At 42.7% G+C, this 22,449-nt stretch overlaps 1 protein-coding gene across 1 annotated transcript in view; it reads right to left on the bottom strand.

The window, feature by feature from the left end:
- Nucleotides 1-22,449, bottom strand: part of CARD11 (caspase recruitment domain family member 11) — a 1,037,045-nt gene that overhangs the window by 408,351 nt on the left and 606,245 nt on the right. The window contains exons 13-14 of the mRNA XM_063430219.1: nucleotides 7,258-7,295; nucleotides 738-870 (exon numbers count right to left, since the gene is read on the bottom strand). Coding sequence (XP_063286289.1) covers nucleotides 738-870; nucleotides 7,258-7,295 — 171 coding nt within the window. The remainder of the gene's footprint in view (nucleotides 1-737; nucleotides 871-7,257; nucleotides 7,296-22,449) is intronic.

Raw genomic sequence — 22,449 nt, forward strand, 5'->3', positions numbered from 1 at the left:
AGGGTGTAGTTGTCTCACTATCTATAGTAAAGGATTTTTCTTAAAGTTAATGTGTGATATTACGTATATATGATCTGCAGCAATATTTCTTATGGTCTCTACGACTATCCAGGTCCTATCAGATTGTTGCGGTTGATTAAGTAGCGCTCTGACAACTGTGTGAACTCTTATTCGAACAGTATAACCAATAATTAAGAATAACAGTAATATAAACAGTCTACTCCCGAATCTTGGTGCTTGCGAACGGAAAATTTTATGTTCGCGACATCTCTAGTCAGCTGTATTGTCAGCCATTCGGAGGTGCCTGTCTCCAAGGCAGTTTGAAGTTTCTGGTTTCAAAAAGTGTGAGAGAATCGTAAGGGCAAACCATTTATGAATGGTTTGACCCCTAAACGCAAACCAGCACCAAAAACCTCATGGGGACAAGCTGAATTTGTTATGGCGCCCATAGTATTCCATTAAGTCTGTAAAGAGTGCAAAGTTATTTTCAAGAATGTCTCTTAATTATTCCCCAGCATAATTTCCAATCTTAATTTTGTTAACCACATTTTAATCCAATAAATCTCATATGTCACCTGCTTTCCCAGGCCCCAAAATAGCCTAAATTTTACTAGAAAGATATAGAATACTGTTCAACCTTTCAAATTCAAATTAACCCTTTCAATTTTGTCAATTTCATATGTTGTATTTCATACAGACAGCACAAGTTTTTAAAACTACATGATAAAGTTTCTTACCTCTCTAAGGACAATTTTCTAAAAATTGAGCCAACTTGCTCAAGGTCAAAACTGTCAAAGTTTTCTGACTGGTGTGACGAAGAAGAAGAATTAATGGATGGTGGCCCATAATGGTATCTGTCTTGAAACTCATCTGAGGAATAAAAAGCAATACATTGATTTAAACAAATAAAATTTACTTCAATGCACATTTTAGGTTTTCACTGAATTGATGGTGATTTACAAATAGATTGGCAGCTTACATGATCACTGGGCACCATGCTCAGCCTCCAAGAAGCTTCTTCACGGAGTTTCCATTAGCTGTGCTGAGTTAAGCCCTGCAGTGCACAGCTAGCTCTTTGCACTTTGCTTACCTTAATGCAGAGAGTATTTGGCTCTCATGGATGTCATTGGTGCCCAGCAGACCCGAGATAGCTTTGCTACTTACCATGGGAAGGTGCCAGGACACTCTTGACACCCTAACTACTACAGCGCAGTTTATCTATTGATTCCATTAACATTTAATGTTATTATTTATTAATAAGGTTCCACTTTGTATATTTATTCTAATTGCATTATACAATTACCCACAATGCTCCTCACCTACCTTTTTTTCAATTTGACAATATGTATTGAGTTTTGTTTAGTTTGGGATACAGAAGAGACAAAGGGGGGGGGGGTCAATAGGGAAGGGATATGGCATATCATAGCCACACATTGCACAATTGAACAATATAACATTATTACAACGCAGCAGCGTAACATTGTAGCAATGCAACAGTGTAACAAATGAATTGTAGGAACAGGATGGGCAATCACAATCGATATATATCATATTCACATTTGGCATAATAGAACGCTAGTTTGTGCAGTGAGTTGGTGTGTTTGTATCCATGTTAGTGATTTAATCATTGTGGTACTGAGTGATTGTTGAGGGATTTCCTTAATAGGTGCTCATTGTGATCATGTGCGGTATGGTGTCAGGTGTGGAATATCAATCACAGGTACCCTTCAATACCCTCAATTTGCTTCCCCAAAGAATACACTTAGAAGACTTAATATTGTGTTTGTCGAGTATTCCCTTAGTTCCGTGAGGCCTTCTATGTCTGGATGTGGAAACTGTTAGTGAGTCCATTGTTAACAACCTCAGCACTAGTGCTTAGTAGGTCTTATCTCAGTTCTACGCCCTAGTCCTTGAGCACGTGTTGATAGCGATATATGTGGAGATCACCATAGAGTAATAAGATGGGGGGGGAAGTGGAGGAGAGAAAGGAGGTTGAAGGGGTGAAAGGGTTGCAGGATGGAAGAGAATGAAAGAGACCCATAGAGAGCATGGTTCTAACTATGTACATGTGGGTTAGTTCCTTTCTCTTGTTTTTCATTATATCAATAGGTTTGGTAGTAAACCTTTGTTATTATATCATGTGATGTATGTGCATTCCAGATGAAAGCAGATTCATCGCGAGTTGAAGTTGGTGAAACATCGGTAATGATTCTTGTGGTATTGTTTTTTTTCCCCAGGTATGGGTATGGGTATGCCGGATACCCCTCTCCTGCCTGCAGACATATCTAGTCTGTTTTGTGTGGAGTCAGATGACATGTGATATAACTAGCTGTTGCCATATGCAATGACTAGCTAACCCCCACCCCCTTTAAAAAAAATAAAAAATAATAATATATATATATTCCTTTTATGTTGTCCTTCTCCACCCAGCAGTGTCTCCAGACCTCACTAGCCGGTTTGGTATTTTTCTCCATCCTAATCTGTGAGTGTGCCATGTCCTCATATTCCCAATTTGTTGTGACTTGGGTGATTAGTGCATCATGAGACGAGATCCCTATGGATTTCTACCCTCTAGCTATCAAGGTGCTTGCGCAGTACCGATTAAGGGGAAATCCAAAGGCAGGGTCAGACAAGAAGCAGAAGTCAGGGCTGGCAGTGGAGTAACGTAGTCGGTAAAGCAGGCAGCGGTCAGAGTCCAGGAAATCAGTCAGCAGCAAAGCAGAGATCCGTCAGGAAACACCAAACAGGCAAAATGACCAGATACTAGGTTTCAGGTAGGGCTTGCTTTTACAGCCTGCTAATTAGTTGCAGCTGACCCTAATTGCACTGCTTAATCCAGGCACGGGGTCAGGAAGCAGAATAAGGCAGACAGATACTGAAGCCCCTGGTGGATATCATGGCAGATAACTTGACTGGGATGCTGGAGCTATGAGTTCAAACCCAGCCAGGTCTCTTAAAGGGGGCTCAGGCTGTGCCGTGACAGAACCTAGAATCATCTGTTCTAAAGCTCCTAATCTTAATACATTATTGGCACCAACCACTAAGAATCTAAAAAAAGTATGCAACATCTAGAATCTCCAAATCAGAGTGGGGATTCTGGAAGTTTTGAAAGATGTAAATAATCTTTAAAATAGTCTTAATAATCCTGAAAGCAGGTGACATATGAGATTTATTGTAGTTAACAAAATTAAGATTGGAATGCTGGGGAATAACATTTCAAATTAAAACCCATCTTAATTGTAACAGCAATATATTATATATAGGCAGAATCAAATTTGCAATATAAAGAAAGGACTCTGCTTGCATAATTTATCTAAACATTTTGAGATTGTTCATGCAAGATCCCAAGGGATTAAAAATTACTGAGGATAAATGGATTTTCCAATTAGATACCATAGAGCCCAGTGGTCTTAATGTCGACTTCGACTTAAATGCATTCCTTTAGTTTCACTAATGGTGCTATTTATTTATTTTACTCCATCCATCCTTGGTCTTATTTTTTCGTCTCATATCTAACAGGATGTTCTCACTATACCGTGTCCACCACTTGGCCCAATTTATATTCTCACCCAATTTATCACACATACGTTAGTATTCTATTGGGTTTCATGATCTATGTTACTCAGTTCACTACTATTTTAGCCCTTATGCGATATACACCTTTCAATTGTGGCCCACTTCGCTGGATTCATCTTACTTAACATGTTCGATTTATCATGTCTGCCACATATTATTTACCAATTCCTCAATGGATATGTATTCCCTCTATCTTATTACATTACACACATACATATTTTTTATAACACTTATGTTTCCTTTTTGTGATTATTGTATTATTATACTATTTTAATTTATTATTATGCTGGCTAGATTTATAGTCGCTATTTTGGACATTGATCTCCACCATCAATAATTTGAACAGCTCTGGACCACTAGAGGTTAATATGTTCAGCCTCATACTCTCCCTATTTTTATTGTTTTTTTTTTTTTTTTTTTTTAATAATAACACTTATGCTTTAATTTTGAACTGGCAGTTCATGAAACGATATCTGTGGCGGAACCAACCTCGCCACTGAGAACTGGAGAAGCCTGGTTGCTAGCCTCCTGCCCAGTGATTATGGTCCCTGGGAGATATTGCCCTTTAAGGGACTGAATTGGGGCTTATGGACTGCTACCATAATGTACTGACCCTTTAAGAACTACTTTTGGGCATGTGAATTGTATAATACTGTTCCTAGCCCTTTAAATACTTTGGGGAAAGATTGGTACTTTTTTATATGGCACTTCGGACACAGTCAAAGCTGTCGAAGCTGTTGAAGCTGTCGAAGCTGTCGAAGCTGTCGAAGCTGTCGAAGTTACCGAAGTTACCGGCATCGGACAAAGGACCACGTGGCGGCGGCCATTTTAACTTCGAACACCGCCGACCCTTACCATCCCCTCCACTTCGACACTTCGACTAAAGTCGAAGTACCGGCCACACTTCGAACGGGACTTAACCGTTTTTATGCCAGAAATTGACCGACCGCACAGCCCAAATCCATGGAACTGTTTTGGGCAGGAATATGTGCTTGCGGTCGGTCATAACGGGACCTCCAGCTAACTATTGATCTACTGGAGGGATTTGAATGATTTTTGAGAGTGTTCCTAATTGAAGTATGCTGAGTAAGAAAATGTATGTTTTATGTTTGTGACATGTATATTTTAGAAGTTACACATATTGTGTAAAAAGTATATTTTAAACTGTATGAATAATGGGATTATGTGTCACACTAAGGGGAGGGGATGTGTGGGTTGCACCCGTGATACTATTGGTTATTTTATGCCTCCCCCTTGGTGTGGCCTGTATGTGTACACTTGTAATAAAAGCCAGGCTGGATGTGCCAGTCCAGAGTTCCTGTTTTACCCTCAAAGTGAAGTGTTGTCTCATTATTGGGGGAGGATTTATTGTATGCTGTTCCAGTTTGACTGCTAGGATTGAAAACCTATTCGTATGGTTCCTATTCAAATGTCTACAGCATTCAGAGGCTTGAGAGGATTTATATGCTTCTCAGATTCGGTGATTATGGTGTCTGCCAGAGTGCTTGGAGTCCTCAGGAAACGCTAGGAGCATCCTTTAACGGAGGTACCCAGTCGGGGTGCCAGGCGATCCGTTACAACATCTTTACGGCATCTGTTGCACTAACATTCCAGAGGAACGCAGGAAGAGAGCAAAGTGGAATGCATGTAATACCTCGTACCAAGCCTCCTACCATCACCATCTCCGAGCCGGCCGGAGTGAGGACAACTATTGATCCACTTCAAGACTCCATCCTGTTTATTCTTTACATGCCTGACTTAACTTAACTTATGTGAATGTTTTTAATCCTTATTCAATAAATTATTGTTTTTAAAGAGAGCACTATGGCTGTTCATTCTGTATTTCAGATCGCAGTGAGGTCCTGAAATACATGTGATAACCACACACGAGAAGGATTTGGGAATTGTTATAGACAACAAATTAGGCAGCAATATCAAATGTCAATCTGCAGTTGCTAAGGCCAGTAAGATTTTGTCATGTATAAATAGGGGCATAAATTCTCGGGATGAAAATATAATTTTGCCTCTTTATAAATCGCTGGTAAGACCACACCTTGAATATGCGGTGCAATTTTGGGCACCTGTTCTAAAGAAAGAAATCATGGCACTAAAAAAAAAGTGCAGAGTCGAGCTACAAAATTGATAAAAGGAATAGAGCATTTTAGTTACGAAGAAAGGTTAAATATTTAAATCTGATTAGTTTGGAAAAAAGGCACCTGAGAGGGGATATGATATTATAAAAATATATTCGGGGCCAGTACAAACCTTAATCTTGAAATCTATTCATAAACAGGGCTATACATAGGACACAAGGTCACACATTTAGGCTTGAAGAAAGGAGATTTCATCTAAGGCAAATAAAAGTTTTTTTTTACAGTAAGAGCAATAAGGATATGGAATTCTCTGCCTGAAGAGGTGGTTTTGTCAGAGTCTATACAGATGTTTAAACTGCAATTTGATAAATACTTGCAAAAACATAACATACGGGGATATAATGTCTAATTAGTGGGGTAATAGCTGCTTGATCCAAGGAGACATCTGACTGCTATTTTGGGGTCACGAAGGAATTTTTTCCTAGTTTGTTCCAAAATTGGAAGCGATTCAGACTAGTTTTTTTGCCTTCTTTTGGATCAACAGCAAAAACATATGTGAGGAAGGCTGAACTTGATGGATGCAAGTCTCTTTTCAGCTATGTAACTATGTAACTATAGATCTATCACTGTGATCTATTAGTGTTCTTTGCATTTTCTGTACTTTTTTACCTTTTAAGCGAGAGCCCTCACAATTCAGTAGAGTGTTGTCTTGACATCCCATTTTTTTCTTGTATATCTGAGGTGTTTTAATAGGTTAAATATTTAAATCTGATTAGTTTGGAAAAAAGGCACCTGAGAGGGGATATGATATTATAAAAATATATTCGGGGCCAGTACAAACCTTAATCTTGAAATCTATTCATAAACAGGGCTATACATAGGACACAAGGTCACACATTTAGGCTTGAAGAAAGGAGATTTCATCTAAGGCAAATAAAAGGTTTTTTTTTACAGTAAGAGCAATAAGGATATGGAATTCTCTGCCTGAAGAGGTGGTTTTGTCAGAGTCTATACAGATGTTTAAACTGCAATTTGATAAATACTTGCAAAAACATAACATACGGGGATATAATGTCTAATTAGTGGGGTAATAGCTGCTTGATCCAAGGAGACATCTGACTGCTATTTTGGGGTCAAGAAGGAATTTTTTCCTAGTTTGTTCCAAAATTGGAAGCGATTCAGACTAGTTTTTTTGCCTTCTTTTGGATCAACAGCAAAAACATATGTGAGGAAGGCTGAACTTGATGGATGCAAGTCTCTTTTCAGCTATGTAACTATGTAACTATAGATCTATCACTGTGATCTATTAGTGTTCTTTGCATTTTCTGTACTTTTTTACCTTTTAAGCGAGAGCCCTCACATTTCAGTAGAGTGTTGTCTTGACATCCCATTTTTTTCTTGTATATCTGAGGTGTTTTAATAGGTTTCCTATTAGACGTTCTCATTTTTTCTTTATGACCATATGTATCATGCATAAAGCATATACCTAGCTGAACATGTTTGTGTTCACATTTTAACAAAGTATTATGATGAGTTAATAAATTAGTTATATGTTCACAATTAGATATATTTAGAAAGAAACACTTACCGTCAAGCTCTAAGCTATCATCATCTTCATCAAGAAGGCTATAAAACAAAATTGTAATGTTTATTTGTTTTTATTTGTTTTTGTTGATATGGTTGGCTAGTAAAAGCTGACCAGTAGACGTGTTATTTAGATGAACTGTGATTTGTCCTAAATTTGGTTGATTTGGCAGTTTGCAAATACCAAACAACCAAATTGCCAAATTACTAAATCAATTGAGTCCCAAATTGCATGATGGATGCAAGTCTTCCATGGGATTCAGTCATTGCTTGATTCAGAACAACCAATCTACAATTGCGTATGTGAATGACACAAATTTACATTTCAACTGATATATTTATTCACCTGCTACTTTTTTGACTGCTTGTTTCAGATTGTATATAGATATATATATATATATATATATAGTCAGTTACCAATCTGAAACAAACAGTCAAAAAGTGGCAGGTGCTTAGAATCAGAACGCAATATATACAAACTTGCAAAAACAGATAAATAAATATATAAAGTGTACATAGTACAGCAGCACTTACCAAAAATTGATACACAACTTAGACAAAATATCCCAAAAAACAATGATGCGCTCAGAAATATACTTAACAGGGGTGGGGCCTGCACAGCATGGCGGACAGACGCATTCTGTAGAAGCTCCTCTATTGAACCTTGCAATTTCTAAGTTACCAACCAGCCTTGCACCTACTTTTTGCCGGATTTGTGGGCTGCTTGTCTTCAGAACCAAACGGGTGACCCCCAGGTGGTTCAATTGCGAACTTACAAGCTATAATTGCCGGAGGGGCCTAGCGGAGTACTCTGGCGGGAGAGATGGCCGCTCTCACACCTTGAGCTGCCTGGGTCCTCACGGTACGAATCGGCAGACACATCTGTCCCCCCGCCTTTGGACCGGCAGGGGTAATCCCAGTCCCCACTGGGCCAGCTACTTACCCTTGCTGACTCCAGCAAGCAGAGCCTTCCTCAGCTCACATGACAGCAGGAACTCCAAAGATGGAGGCACCATGCTTACCTCATGGGCACAAGCAGCCCTGGAGTGTCCAGCAAAGTTATGAGGAGCAAACACTGAAGCGACTGGACGAAATCTTCAATCATTTCTGGGAAGCAATTGAGGCTTGCACAGCACCACCCCCACACCAGCATCAAGTAGGAGATCAGGTCGAAAGTACTGGAGGTGTAATAGGCTGCCCTTGGGCACCGACCACACACAAGCACAATCTCCTCCCAATATCAGGCCATCCAGGCTGAGGGCCACAGGGGGTATTACACTGCCACATCAACCATGTAGCAAGGAGAACGCATACCATCAACGGCAACTGTCCAAACGGGTCTCATGCAGTGTCCCAAAAGGGAAGGACTTGGACTGCACAAGCTCCAAAGTCCATGGCTTGACAATGCTGGCCTTTGTTCAGGCCTGGAGCTGGAGGAATGATCCACCTCACCCTGGTGCTTTTGGAGACTCTCCTGTATGTGTCACATGTAATCCAACTCAGGCTATTGGCTGAACAGGAACTTACCACCTAGGCTGCTGACCTATGTTACAGGTCCCCATATTGATGGCCATACCTGCCTAATGTTCTCTAGCTATGCTCCCTTGGAACTGCTGTGAACTTTCATTTGTTTAGTTTCTGTTTTCTTTAGAGTTTAGCTTAAACCTTATTTAGTGTGACACTGTATCATTATATGAAAGAAGTCCCATTGGTATATGATACATGCTGTTAAAGCCTAATAGTCCACGTTGTCACTCAGCATGCGCTTCCCTCAAGTAGTCAGTTTGTACCCTTCTTATGACTATGTTGAATGCCTGACCTGATGTGCGCTCCATTAGACCGACAAAAGTGTAGAATATCATGACGTTTCTCAGCATACTTACTGTTGCAAATATTTCAGCTGAAATGTCTTTCTCCTCTAATTTAACAACAAAATGGTGCTGAAACCTTGACAAATAATGTATTACTCTTACGCTAATCTTATGATATCAAAATGTATTTTCTTACATGTTGTGCCTTCAAAGCACCACAGAATTAAAGAATTACAAAAAAGAAATATACTTAACAAATGATCTTCATCAAATTATTCTAACCTTGAAAAATAATAAAAACACATATTTTACAGACCATTTGTATCTTAAACATATACATTCAGTGAAAAAAAGTGAATCCTGGTGTGACGGACGGTCCGCCAATTGATGCTCCTAGCACTTACCAAGGACCATCAGCACTACACCGGACACCATAGCCACCACATACTCCACGAACCGCCGTAGCTTGCTTGGGGTCTCGCCGTCTCCTTCCCACCTGGTCCAATCTCTGGACTCAGGACTGTGTGGGAAGGACCTCTCCTCCGGGAGGGTATAGCTGTGAGAAGGACCATCCCGCCGCTGCCACCACCAAATCCCACCTGGGCTGTTCTCCCAGCATAGGCATCCGCATGGCCACTCAGGCCTGTAGTTGCTGCTTCGCGCTGGGGAGACGCTCACCTCGCCAACGCTACCTCTGGTGCCTCTGGTTGCTGTTGGGGAGGAAGTTGCTGTAATCCAAGTCAGGCTATTGCCTGAACAGGAACTTACCACCCAGGCTGCTGACCTATGTTACAGGTCCCCATATTGATGGCCATATCTGCTTAATGTTCACTAGCTATGATGAAGATTGTCTCTTCTCACTGCAAGGTACACTGCTGTTGGGGAGGGGGACCGGTTGTCTCCTCTCCCTGACACTCACCCCTGTGACGACCAGGGCCTGGCTACCTGCAGGCTACCCCAGCAGAAGTGCTGGCATCAGTGCAGAGCACCGCTGGCCTCTGCCCTAACTTTCTCCTTGCTACCGGGCAGGACTATGCCCCAGTCCCCACAGCAGAAAAGCTGGCATCTTGGCAGAGTGAAGTTGGCCTCTGCCCTCCCCTTCCCCCTCGTCCAGGGGCTGAATACCTGCAGGCTATCCCAGCAGAAGCGCTGGCATATGGGCAGAGCGCAGCTTGCCTCTGCTCACCAAGTACCCCCAGCTCCACGCCTAGCAGGGCCGGCCTTAGGCCTTTCGGTGCCCTGTGCAAAAAATCTTTATAGTGCCGCCCCCCTTCATCCATGTATAGTGTGTGTGTATAGGAGTGTAGTGATTGTATAGGAAATGTATTAAATTAATAGTGATTTAAAAACAAATATTCATTGCTCCTTTCCTGTTGTTACCTAATTGGGAGAGGGGCATGCTGGTCTGAATCTGGTCTGCCCCTCCACTGGGTATAGACCATGCGTAACTGTCTCGCAAGCTCAGGGACTTGCAGTGTCCTGCGGCAGCGCTGTGATTATCCCATGCTAGGAAGACAGCTGTGGTGGAATCTCGGTAAAAATAAATTTAGTAGGCCGAGATTACCACGTGGCATGTGTACGTGCATATACTGGTGTATCGGTTGGTTGGTTGCACGTGGCAAAGATACAATCAGTAGTGTACGGAGCATGTGCGAGCATACAGGATGTAGTATTCCCCTCCTCCATTGTGCTGGGCAAGCCATGTGGTCAAACAGGAAGTTAGTTCTTGTTCGATTGATTGGGTAAGAGTATGTGTGGGTGGAGCTGATTATGGGTGGAGTTACATGCCTATATAAGGAACCTACACTATTGTTCGGGGCTCAGATCTTGTTGTGTTTTGGTGACATTAGTCCCTCTGAGTCCCGTTCGGTGAATCGAATAAAGAATCTCTTTCTTCCTGAAGAAACCTGTGTCCATCTATCTGTGCTTGGCTTCCGTCAGTTTCTCCGGTATCACAGCTACTTATGGTCTGCAGCCAACAGAAGTGCAGGCCAGAAGTGCCAGACTGCCTCCCCTACATTTCAGAGGAGCAGACTAAGTATGTCACATAATACTGTGAGTGGTTTTGCTTTGGAGCTCTGAATTATACTTATTTACCTTGACCTCTTTGGAATAAAAATTTGTAGTAATGCACTACTTTTCCATTTATCACAGAGCTCACAACAATAAAACTCCCAGTAATGTGGAGCTCTGTGACAAGATCATACACTACACAATAATACAGCTCTAAGTAATGTGCCTATTTGTGTATCACCGAGCTCCCTAACTATAAAACATAGAGTAATGTGCATTTTATATACCAGAGCTCCACTGTAATACATCTCCCTATAATATGATGTAATGTTTGTGTTGTCTGTATATGTGAAAGGTGTGATGACTGTGTGTCATATGTATGCTTTGTGTGATATTTGTTATGAGTGTATTAACTGTGTGGGATATGCGTGTATTGGTTGTATGTGATATTTGTGCTGGGTTTATTGGCTGTTCGTGATGGGTATTTAATTCAGATAAAAATATGCATTTAGGCATGTGTGAATGCAGGTGTATAGTTTTGCAGAGTTATGTTCACACAGTCCCACAGTCAAACGCACACAGTTATACATATACTCTGTCAAATCCATCACAGCACACAGTCGCAGGCAGATAATCACTGTGACAAACTGCCATTTGCCACTGGGCATTGGAGAGGACTGATTGCTAGCCTCCTGCCCTGCGACTATGGACCTGGGATGTATTGTCCTTTAAGGAACTGTATTTCGGCATAATGAATTTTTATAATGCTGTTCCTGGCCCTTTAATTACTTTGGAGCAGTGTTGCAACTTTAAATTGGCACTTCTGATACAGTCAAAGTGCCGAAGTAGTCGAAGTGGCCGCCATTCGACAAACGAAGACGTGGCGGCGGCCATTTTAACTTATTCGAACGAGGCCAGTGGTGTGTACAGCCAAATCTATAGAACTGTTTTCGGCTACCCAATTGCACGAACACTGCTAACCCGTACCTTCTACCCTACTCGACACTGCGGCTGGAGACTAAGTCCTGTTCAAAGATTTGAACGCTCATTCGAATGGGACTTAGTCATTTTCCTGGTGTAAAATAGACCGACCGCACAGCCCAAATCCATGGAACTGTTTTGGGCATGAAAATGTGCTTGCGGTCGGTCAAAAGTGACTTATACCTTTCTCCCGAACAGCTGAACGGATTCGAATGATTTTTGGGTATGTATGTATTTGGAATGTGCTGATTAATAATATATGACTTTTATTAATATTGGATATACAGTTTTAGAGTTATGAAAGTTGGGTAGAATGTATGTTTTAAACTGTACGGATAATTGGGTTACCTCTCAGGCTAAGGGGAGGGAATCTGTGGGATGTAACCATTGTGTGAATGGGTAATGTATAATTGTCTGTGGGCGTCTCCTTTGGAATTGAATAAAAGCAGAGTGTGTGAGTGTGTGTGTGACTGTCTGCCTGTGTGTGAGACTGCCTGTGTGTGACTGTCTGCCTGTGTGTGTTTGTGTGGCCGTCTGCCTCTGGGTGTGTGTGTGTGCCTGTGTGTGTGTGTGTGTGTGACTGCCTGCCTCTGTGTGTGTGGATGTCTTCCTGTGTGTGTATGGCTGTCTGCCTCTGTGTGTGTGTGTGTGTGGCTGTCTACCTTTGTGTGTGTGTGTGTGTGTGTGTGTGTGTGTGGCTGTCTGCATGTAAGTATATGTGTGTAAGACTGTGTGTGTGTGTGGCTGTCTGCCTGTGTGTGTTTGTGTGGTTGTCTACCTGTAATTGTGTGTGAGTGTGTTTATCTGCCTGTAACTGTGTATGTGTGTTACTGCCTGTACCTGTGTGTTTCTGCCTGATCCTGCGTATGTTATTATCTGCCTGCGACTGTGTGCTGTGGTGGATTTGACAGTGTATATGTATAACTGTGTGCGTCTGACTGTGGGACTGTGTGAACATAACTCTGCAAAAATATACACCTGAATTCACACATAGGCCTAAATGCATATTTTTATCTGAATTAAATACCCATCACGAACAGCCAATAAACCCAGCACAAATATCACATACAACCAATACACGCATATCCCACACAGTTAATGCACTCATTACAAATATCACACACAGCCAACACAAAGCATACATATGACACACAGTCATCACACCTTTCACATATACAGACAACACAAACATTACATCATATTATAGGGAGATGTATTACAGTGGAGCTCTGGTATATAAAATGCACATTACTCTATGTTTTATAGTTAGGGAGCTTGGTGATACACAAATAGGCACATTACTTAGAGCTGTATTATTGTGTAGTGTATGATCTTGTCACAGAGCTCCACATTACTGGGAGTTTTATTGTTGTGAGCTCTGTGATAAATGGAAAAGTAGCGCATTACTACAAGTTTTTATTCCAAAGAGGTCAAGGTAAATAAGTATAATTCAGAGCTCTAAAGCAAAACCACTCACAGTATTATGTGACATACTTAGTCTGCTCCTCTGAAATGTAGGGGAGGCAGTCTGGCACTTCTGGCCTGCACTTCTGTTGGCTGTAGACCATAAGTAGCTGTCTTCCTAGCATGGGATAATCACAGCGCTGCTGCAGGACACTGCAAGTCCCTGAGCTTGCGAGACACTTATGCATGGTCTGTACCCAGTGGAGGGGCATACCAGATTCAGACCAGCATGCCCAATTAGGTAACAACAGGAAAGGAGCAATGAATATTTTTTTTCTAAATCACTATTAATTTAATAAATTCCCTATACAATCACTACACTCCTATACACACACACTATACATGGATGACGGGGGGGGGGGGGGGGGGGGGAGGGGGCTATAAAGATTTTTTGCACAGGGCACCTAAAGGCCTGAGGCCCGGGTTAGGTTACTGTGTTATTTATTGTTCCCATTGGTTTGTGTCCCTTTTGTCCCTGTGTACCATCAGCTCCAGGGGGTGTGCCTCTGACCTGAAAATGTGTATAAAAGAAATGCCTTCGTGCTTATTAAACCAGATCTTCTTACCCTCAACTCACAGCCTTGTCTTGTGTTGTAGGGAACAGCTATAACTGCTATATCAATGCTAGCTCTTGTAAGAGCTCTCTCCTTCCCACAGCTATACTCTCCTGGAGGAGAGGTCCTTCCCACAACTATACTCTCCTGGAGGAGAGGTCCTTTCCACAACTATACTCTCCTGGAGGAGAGGTCCTTCCCACAGCTATACCCTCCTGGAGGAGAGGCCCTTCTCACAGCTATACTCTCCTGGAGGAGAGGTCCTTCCCACGGTTATACCCTCCTGGAGGAGATGGCGAGACCACAACCAACCTACGGCAGTTCGGGTAGTCTGTGGTTGCTTTGGTGTCCAGTGCAGTGCTGATGGTCCTTGGTGAGTGCTAGGAGCATCGATTGGCAGACGGTCCGTCACACCTGGTATCCCACTTACATGTTCCAGAGCCCTTTCACCCCCAGCTCTGGGTTTATCTCACCAGTAACAGAAGAAGAAAAAAGGATATAATGAAGAAAATAGGCCATATCAACGCTGTGAGAGATCATATAGGGCAGATTAGCTAGATAAATTGGAGAGTCTCCTTAGAATAGAGAAAGGATAAGGCATAATGGGATAAGTATTAGAAATCTATATGACTCCAGAAAATATAAATCATACTGGAAAAAGAGAGAGGACCCTGTTTTGTCTCAGTTGTGTACATGTGTATATATATATATATATATATATATATATATATTTTTTTTTTTTTTTTATTATTTATTTATTTAATTTTTTTTGAGTGCCTGCCACTTTTTGGCAATTTGTTTTAGATTGGCAACTGCATTTTGTGGTGTTTCACCTAAAACCAAATCTGGTTTAGGTGAACACCACAAAATGCATAAATGATTGACAAGTAGCAGTAATATATCAAATTAGAATTTTCTAAAACAATGGGAAATTGTCAGGATACAATAATATGCCCAACACGCAGAACTTAAATAAAAATAAAGAAAAACGAAAATGTCCGTCTTCTTAGGCTAATATGACTATAGTCCTATAATATTCTTGTATTTCCGGGATTCTGAGCTTGGCTAGTATCAATTTTATGCTTTTTTCTCTTTTAGTAAGATGCACATTGGGTAGGGTAGCCATGACATAACAACTAGGTCATGGATCCAAAAGTAGAGGAATTGGACTATTGTATGGACCAATTTGCACAGGCTTTACAGACCATGTTACCATATGACCTTATAGCTATGGATTTCATAGTAGATCTGATCTCACTTATAGCTATGGATTTCATAGTAGATCTACTCTTTCCAATAGATGTACTGTGATAATGCTACTAATGATAATTTTTACAAAATGGCTCATTTTGTACCTCTTCCAAAATTACCATCTTGTTCAGAATTAGCTGTTATCTTCAGCAGAAAGGTGTTCCATTTTCATGGTATTCCAGAATAAATTGTGTCTGTTCGAGGTAGCCAGTTAGTTTATCATTTTTGGAAAGCCTCTTTCTTTTTCTTCCGTTCACCACCCCAGTCCAATGCAGCTGAAAAATGTGCCAATCAATCCTTGGCAGCACCTAGAGGATTGCGCTGGCCTGCTTCTTTGGACAGAGTTGGCTTGCAACAGTACCTCCCATGAATCCTCTGGACATAGGCCATGTTTTGTACTGTACAGCCCACATCCTATGGTTCTTCATGATGCATTTTCTTCATGAGAAATGCCTGTTTTAGATAAACATGTTGCTAAAGTATGCAACACTTGGGAGCAGGTACAGCTTCTTTTTGTTAACGCTTCTAGACAGCACAAAGTTCAGGCATACTGACCATTTGGGGAATCAGTTTTGGTTATCGACCCTCAATACCCATCTCCGAGTGCCTTTGATGAAACTTGCTCCTTGATTCCTTTGTCCATTTCAGATCCTGTGTAGGATCAAACTGGTCGCTTGATTTACCTAAGGGAATGTACCTAATGTCTTCCATACCTCTCTGCCTAAGTAGCAAGAGAAAGAGAGTAAGATTGCGCCCAACATAAATTAAGATATACCAAAAAATATATGTTAAGTATTTATCAGAGATAAAATATCCAGTTAAATATATAAAATACAGGTAAACTGAAATAAAAAAAAAAAAGAAAAAGTCTCTAAGAGGAACAGCCAATCTTGATAGGATAAAACGTTCTTGAGGGATTCTTGTCATTCCAGAGGTACATGCAAGACACAAGGGAAGACAAAGGAACTCCAATGGTGTAGTAAATAATGCAATATGTATATGGAATGAAATGGGATGTATTCTACTCACATTTACCAGACCTATATCCAGCTCTGGTGTGAATAGTGTGAAGTGAAATAATCCCCACTTCTGGGATATGTGGGATATGTAGTTTCTCCAGCTATATTCCACATATCCCAGAAGTGGGGATTATTTCACCTAACGCTATACACACCAGAGCTGGATATAGCTCTGGTAAATGTGAGTAGAATATATCCCATTTAATTCCATATACATATTGCATTATTTACTACACCATTGGAGTTCCTTTGTCTTCTCTTGTGTCTTGTATGTACCTCTGGAATGACAAGAATCCCTCAAGAACGTTTATCCTATCAAAATTGGCTGATCCTCTTAGATACTTTTTTATTCTTTCTTTTTATTTCAGTTCACCTGTATTTTATATATTTAACTGGATATTTTATCTCTGATAAATACTTAACATATATCTATCTTTCTATTTCTATTGCAGCTAATTGTGGGGTATTAGAAGGGAACCCCTTTCTATCCTAAGGTGTGCTGCCCTAAAACAAATTTTCTTTGTGACTTTATTCAGCGCTGACCCTTTTTTGAATACTCTCTGCCTTAGTCCCTTATATGTAATCGATCACCATGCCTGTTTCTTTTCCCCTGCATTCTCTGATTGTGGAGGGGCAGGAGAAGTTTGAGGTTGAGTCAGTCACAGACTCTCACTTTTCCAGTGGTGAGCTCCACTATCTTAACCACTGTAAGGGGTACGGTCCTGAGAAGCATTGTTGAGTTTCCACTCCCGATGTTCACTACCCTCATCTTGAACATTCCTTTCATTGTTTTCCTGACAAGCAAGGCCCACCCCAATGGGGTTACTGTTGTAGTACTTACCAGATTGACATGCTGCTGCGGTATTCCTGCATGCGCTGCTCTCATTGATCGGAAAGCCACAATTTCTGGTCCTCTTCTGCCTTCCTGATCACTACTTGTATTCAGATGTCCCAAGCACACCAAAGGCACCATTTGTGAGGCAAATGCTTATGAGTTTTCTGGCAGGGAGAGAGATGCTGCTTGCTTGTGGCACCTCTCTACTTATGCTAATCAGAGGTGACGCTCTAATTAGGTGAATTAGGTTGCCGCCTAAGGCCTTGCGCTGTTTGGGGCCTCACGGCCGCCTTAATCTCCATAGGGCAGACTTTGTCGGGTACTCAGTCCCTCACAGAGGACCCGACACCAGAAGGGGGCAAGGCGGCTTGCCCGGTATGCCACAGGGTATGAGGCCCCTACAGTCTTCCCTGAGAGGCAGAGAGCCAGCACAATCACTGGCCAATCACAGTGTTGCCGCGGGTTACCGCTGCAACTCTCTGACTTCTGGAGATCGTGCCACACTGCACAGTTTGCCGCTCACAATCAGCTGAGCTGCAGACTGGAGAGACAGCCCATCTGAGCACCAGGGACCCAGGACACTGGACCACCAGGAATAAAAAATAGGTATTTTTAAAAGTACAACCCCCTCCTTCACTGTTACCTTTCTCGCTCTGCCACCTCCTCCCTCCCTTCCTGACACTACCACCTTACACCCTTCCCTCACTCTGTCACCTGTCACCCTCTCTCACACTCTGTTATGCCCTCCCTCACTGTACCATCTGTCATCCACACTCTGTCATCCCTCTCCCACACTCTGTCATCCCTTGCACACACACACACATGGTCACAGCCCTCCTCAAACAGTGTAACCACTCCACACACAGTATCATCACCGCCCACACACAGTGTCATTATCCCCCAACACACTGTAACCTTCTTAACCCTGCCACTCACATTAATCCTGTCATACTCACTTCAACCAAGCTGCACTCACACACCCTCACAACCAAGCTGCACTCTCCTCCCCTCGCTCTGCCACACTCACCCTATCACATTAACCCCCCTAATCTCACGCTCACCTCCCCTTTTACTGTCACACTGTCTCCTCAAACCACGCCGCACTCACCCCCAACCCTGCCACACTCACTCTGTCACATTAACACTTGTAATCCTGTCATGCTCTGCCCCCTCACTCTGACACACTCACCCTCACCCTGTCAACTATCCCCCTTAATCCTGTCACATTTACTCCTTCAACAATGCCACATTCATCTCAACCACGTGATATTTACCTACCCAACCATGAAACATTCACCCTGTCACATTAACAGTTTAATTCTGTCCCACGTACCTCCCCTCACTTTGTAACACACCCTCCTTCGACCATGTAATACTTGCCCTCCCGCATTATGTCACACTCAACCCTGTCTCATTCACCACCTCACTCTGTCACACTCACCCTTCCACAGTTACCCCTTTACTCACCGTGTCATAGTCACCCCTGAAGACAATCAACATACACACAAAGTCATACAACATAGCTTTGCCATGAACTAAGTGCACAAAAGCCACAGTCACCCCCCCCCCCCCCCCATTTACACAAAACACCGCAAACAGCTACCCCACACACATATGGTCCCAGGAAAAAAAATACACATGCTCACAGAAACATACATTCACATACAAAGATACTCACTGTCAGACACATACACATGTAGACAATGCCAGACACATTCATAAATACACACAGCCAGATAAATACACATTGTAACTGCATGTCTGTATTAGTAAATATTTGTGTCTCTGTGCATAAGTGTGTTTGTGTGAGTGTATGCATGTACATGTATCAGTGTGTATATGTATATTGTGTATTAGTGTGTCTATGTCTGTAATGTGAGAGTTGTATGGCATGGGCAATGCAAAGGTAAAGTTATATGCATATATGTATCAGTGTGTCTATGTAGTTGTGTATTAGTGTGTCTATGTCCAGGGCCGGCCTTAGGCATTTGGGCGCCCTGTGCAAAAAATCTTCACAGCGCCCCCCCCTCCCCCCTTCCCCACTCCTTACCCCTTCCCACACACCCTGTCACACACACACACACAGGCAGACAGCCACACACACACACAGGCAGACAGCCACACACACAGCCACACACAAACACACAGGCAGACAGCCAAACACACAGAGGCAAACAGCCACACACACACACACAGACAAACAGTCAAACACAGACAAACAGTCAAACACACACTGTCAGACAGCCACACACACACACGCGCAGACAGTCACACACACACACGCGCAGACAGTCACACACACGCGCAGACAGTCTCACACACACACACACACACACAAACATAGGCAAACAGTCACACACACACAGGCAGACAGCCACACACACACAGTCAGACACACACACTCACTAACAGACAAACACACTCACAGACACACACTAACAGACACACACTAACAGACACACACTAACAGACACACGCTAACAGGCACAGACACACACTAACATACACAGACACACTAACATAAACAGACACACACTAACATACACACACACTAACAGACACAGACACAGACACACACTATCATACACAGACACACACTAACATACACAGACACACACAAACACACACACTCAGACACAGACACACACTAACATACACACACACACTCACCCACATTAACAAATTTTTTTAAATTTATTTAGACACCCCCCCAGCCTCCTTACCTTTGGGAATGCTGGGGGGGTCTCTTGTCCAGTGGCTGCTGGGCTGGGCTGGCGGCGCTGGCGGGCGGCTGGCGAGGGAGCACTTCCTCTGAGCTGTTTGCTCAGCTCCCTCGCGCGCCGCAGAGTGAGGCTGGGAGACGGAATATGACGTCATATTCCGGCTCCCAGCCTCACTCTGCGGCGCGCGAGGGAGCTGAGCATACAGCTCAGAGGAAGTGCTCCCTCGCCAGCCGCCCGCCAGTGCCGCCCGACCGCCCAGCATGTCTGTTAGCCGCAAGGCTAACAAGACATTTGCCTTGGGCATTTGGGGGCGGCTTTTTTTGCCGCCCCCTGGAAAATGCCGCCCAAGGCAAATGCCTTGTTAGCATTGCGGCTAACAGACATGCCGTGTGAGCTATGCGGCCGCAGGGCGCCCCCTGCACCATGGCGCCCTGTGCGGCCGCACAGCTCGCACACCCCTAAGGCCGGCCCTGTCTATGTCTGTAATGTGAGAGTTGTATGGCATGGGCAATGCAAAGGTATATTATATGCATACATACATATACAATGAATGGGGAAACACATAATATACATGTAAAGGATTATGGAGTATGTGGGTAAAATGTCTATGACACGGTTTTCTTATCTATAACTTTATTATTTGGTAAATATTTTTTCTTTTAAATGCCTATCCAAAATTTTCACTTTTGTGTCTAATAACCCCTTCAACTCTGGCACTTCTGTATGCATGACTGCCAGGCTATACTATACTATACACCGCAATTAAGTATAAATGATTAGCTTAAATGCAAATTACATTTCTTTATTGCAAATTATGCCATAACTACAGTCAGAGAGCTCACATCGCAGTGGCATAGGGAGCAGCGACAATGCAAGCCTCTGAAGATGAATACAGAGACTAGCTCTCTGTATTCAATGCTGCAAGCCCACATTTAAATATATCTGCAGCTCCTTATACACACACAAGTTAACCCCTATTTATTTTAATGGTGTTAGTTAGGGCCTGATGTCTGAGTTTCACCTAAGACCTCGCAAAGTCTAGGGCCCCCCGTGATGCTAATATGATGCCTAGTGTCATTTCCAATTCTAGGAGTGCTATGTCATCATTGCAGCCCTTATCCTGCACTTGAGTGATGTGGACCAATCAGAGTCCTCCTCAGTGTTTAAACACAATTTTAAGCCCCATAGTCTTTGCCCTGTCTTGGTTTCCTCTTGGTTCATCGTAGAGTGCATTATATATTTTCTGGTTTTCTGGCTATTCACTTTTGGCTTGTTTATTAACCTTTATAACCTCTGTAATTTATTTACATTATTCTGTTATCCTCATGTTATGTTTGTTTCTCTTTTTGTAGGTTAAATCCGGCCATTCTAAAGTCTAGTAAAATGTCCTTCTGTCTTGGTATTTCTGGACTATATTTGTAAGTTGGGTAGTGTAATCATGACAGCCCTGCATTGCAAGCTTGAACTCAGTGCTGCAGGTCACAAGCTTCAAAATAGGAGGTGCCTAGCAGAACTCAGGTAAGTAAGAGGAACATTTGAAACACCATGATTACTATAGCTTGTTCTAAGGTTAATTATGTTGCCAGAAGTACACTCACTGGTGGCCCCTCAGAAGCAGTCAAACTGTTTAATAATAGTTTGACTTCTTGTTTCTACCTAGGGCATTGGAGGCACAGCTCCTCACCTCCACTAAAAGGTCTCAGAGCCTAGCTCATTAGCTGAGAGTCATAATCATCAACTGACACCAGCGGCATTGCTAGGATAAAAAAAAAAACACCCCATAATAATTTGGTAACCCGTTCCTAAAGCCTCACTCCTGGATACTCGGCAAACCCAAATTCCACCTCTTAACATGCCTCTTGGCACTCAGTTACTTACAAGTACACACAGGCACAGACACACGCACACGCATATTCACAGAAAGGCACACACAGACTCAAACAAGGCAAAGAGTTACACTATAATGAATCTCACAATTACTGGTAACTTGTCCCTGGTGTCTCCATAAGTGGAATACCAAAGGACAAAGCAAGAAAAGGCAGTAAACAATAGTGTGCATGCATTTAAAGGCTGCATGTTGGATTGGTTGTGTGTGTTGCTTGTGTGTGTAGTGCATGTATGTGTATTTAAATCTGTTTGTTTTATGTTTGAGGCCCTGGGGTGATAGCGCAGCTAAGCGGACAAGGGCACATGTAGGAGTGTGGGGATAGATGCATGGGATTGGTTGGGAAAGAGTCTGTGGGTGGGATTATGTTCTGTGTAAGTTAGTGTGGGGGAGGTCTTACCTCAGTGCCACTTGGGATTCGGGCCAGCAAACAGCTTTCTGTCCTTCTGCTCCTGTTTTCCTGGGCCTGCAGGTTTACACAGCTTGAGGGATGAGGTTGAGGCTTGCTTGCTTCCCTCAGAGCTGCTGCAGCATGGATGGTGGCTGGCAACTCCTGATTCAGGTGCTCTCCTCTCCCCTCTCCATCTGGGGCCTTCCCTGTGGCCCCTGCTCCCCTCTCCCATGGTGGCTGCCGGTGTGGGTGTTCCCCCCCGCGGCCTG

The sequence above is a fragment of the Pelobates fuscus genome, chromosome 8, assembly GCF_036172605.1.
Source record: "Pelobates fuscus isolate aPelFus1 chromosome 8, aPelFus1.pri, whole genome shotgun sequence".
NCBI classification, from domain to species: domain Eukaryota; kingdom Metazoa; phylum Chordata; class Amphibia; order Anura; family Pelobatidae; genus Pelobates; species Pelobates fuscus.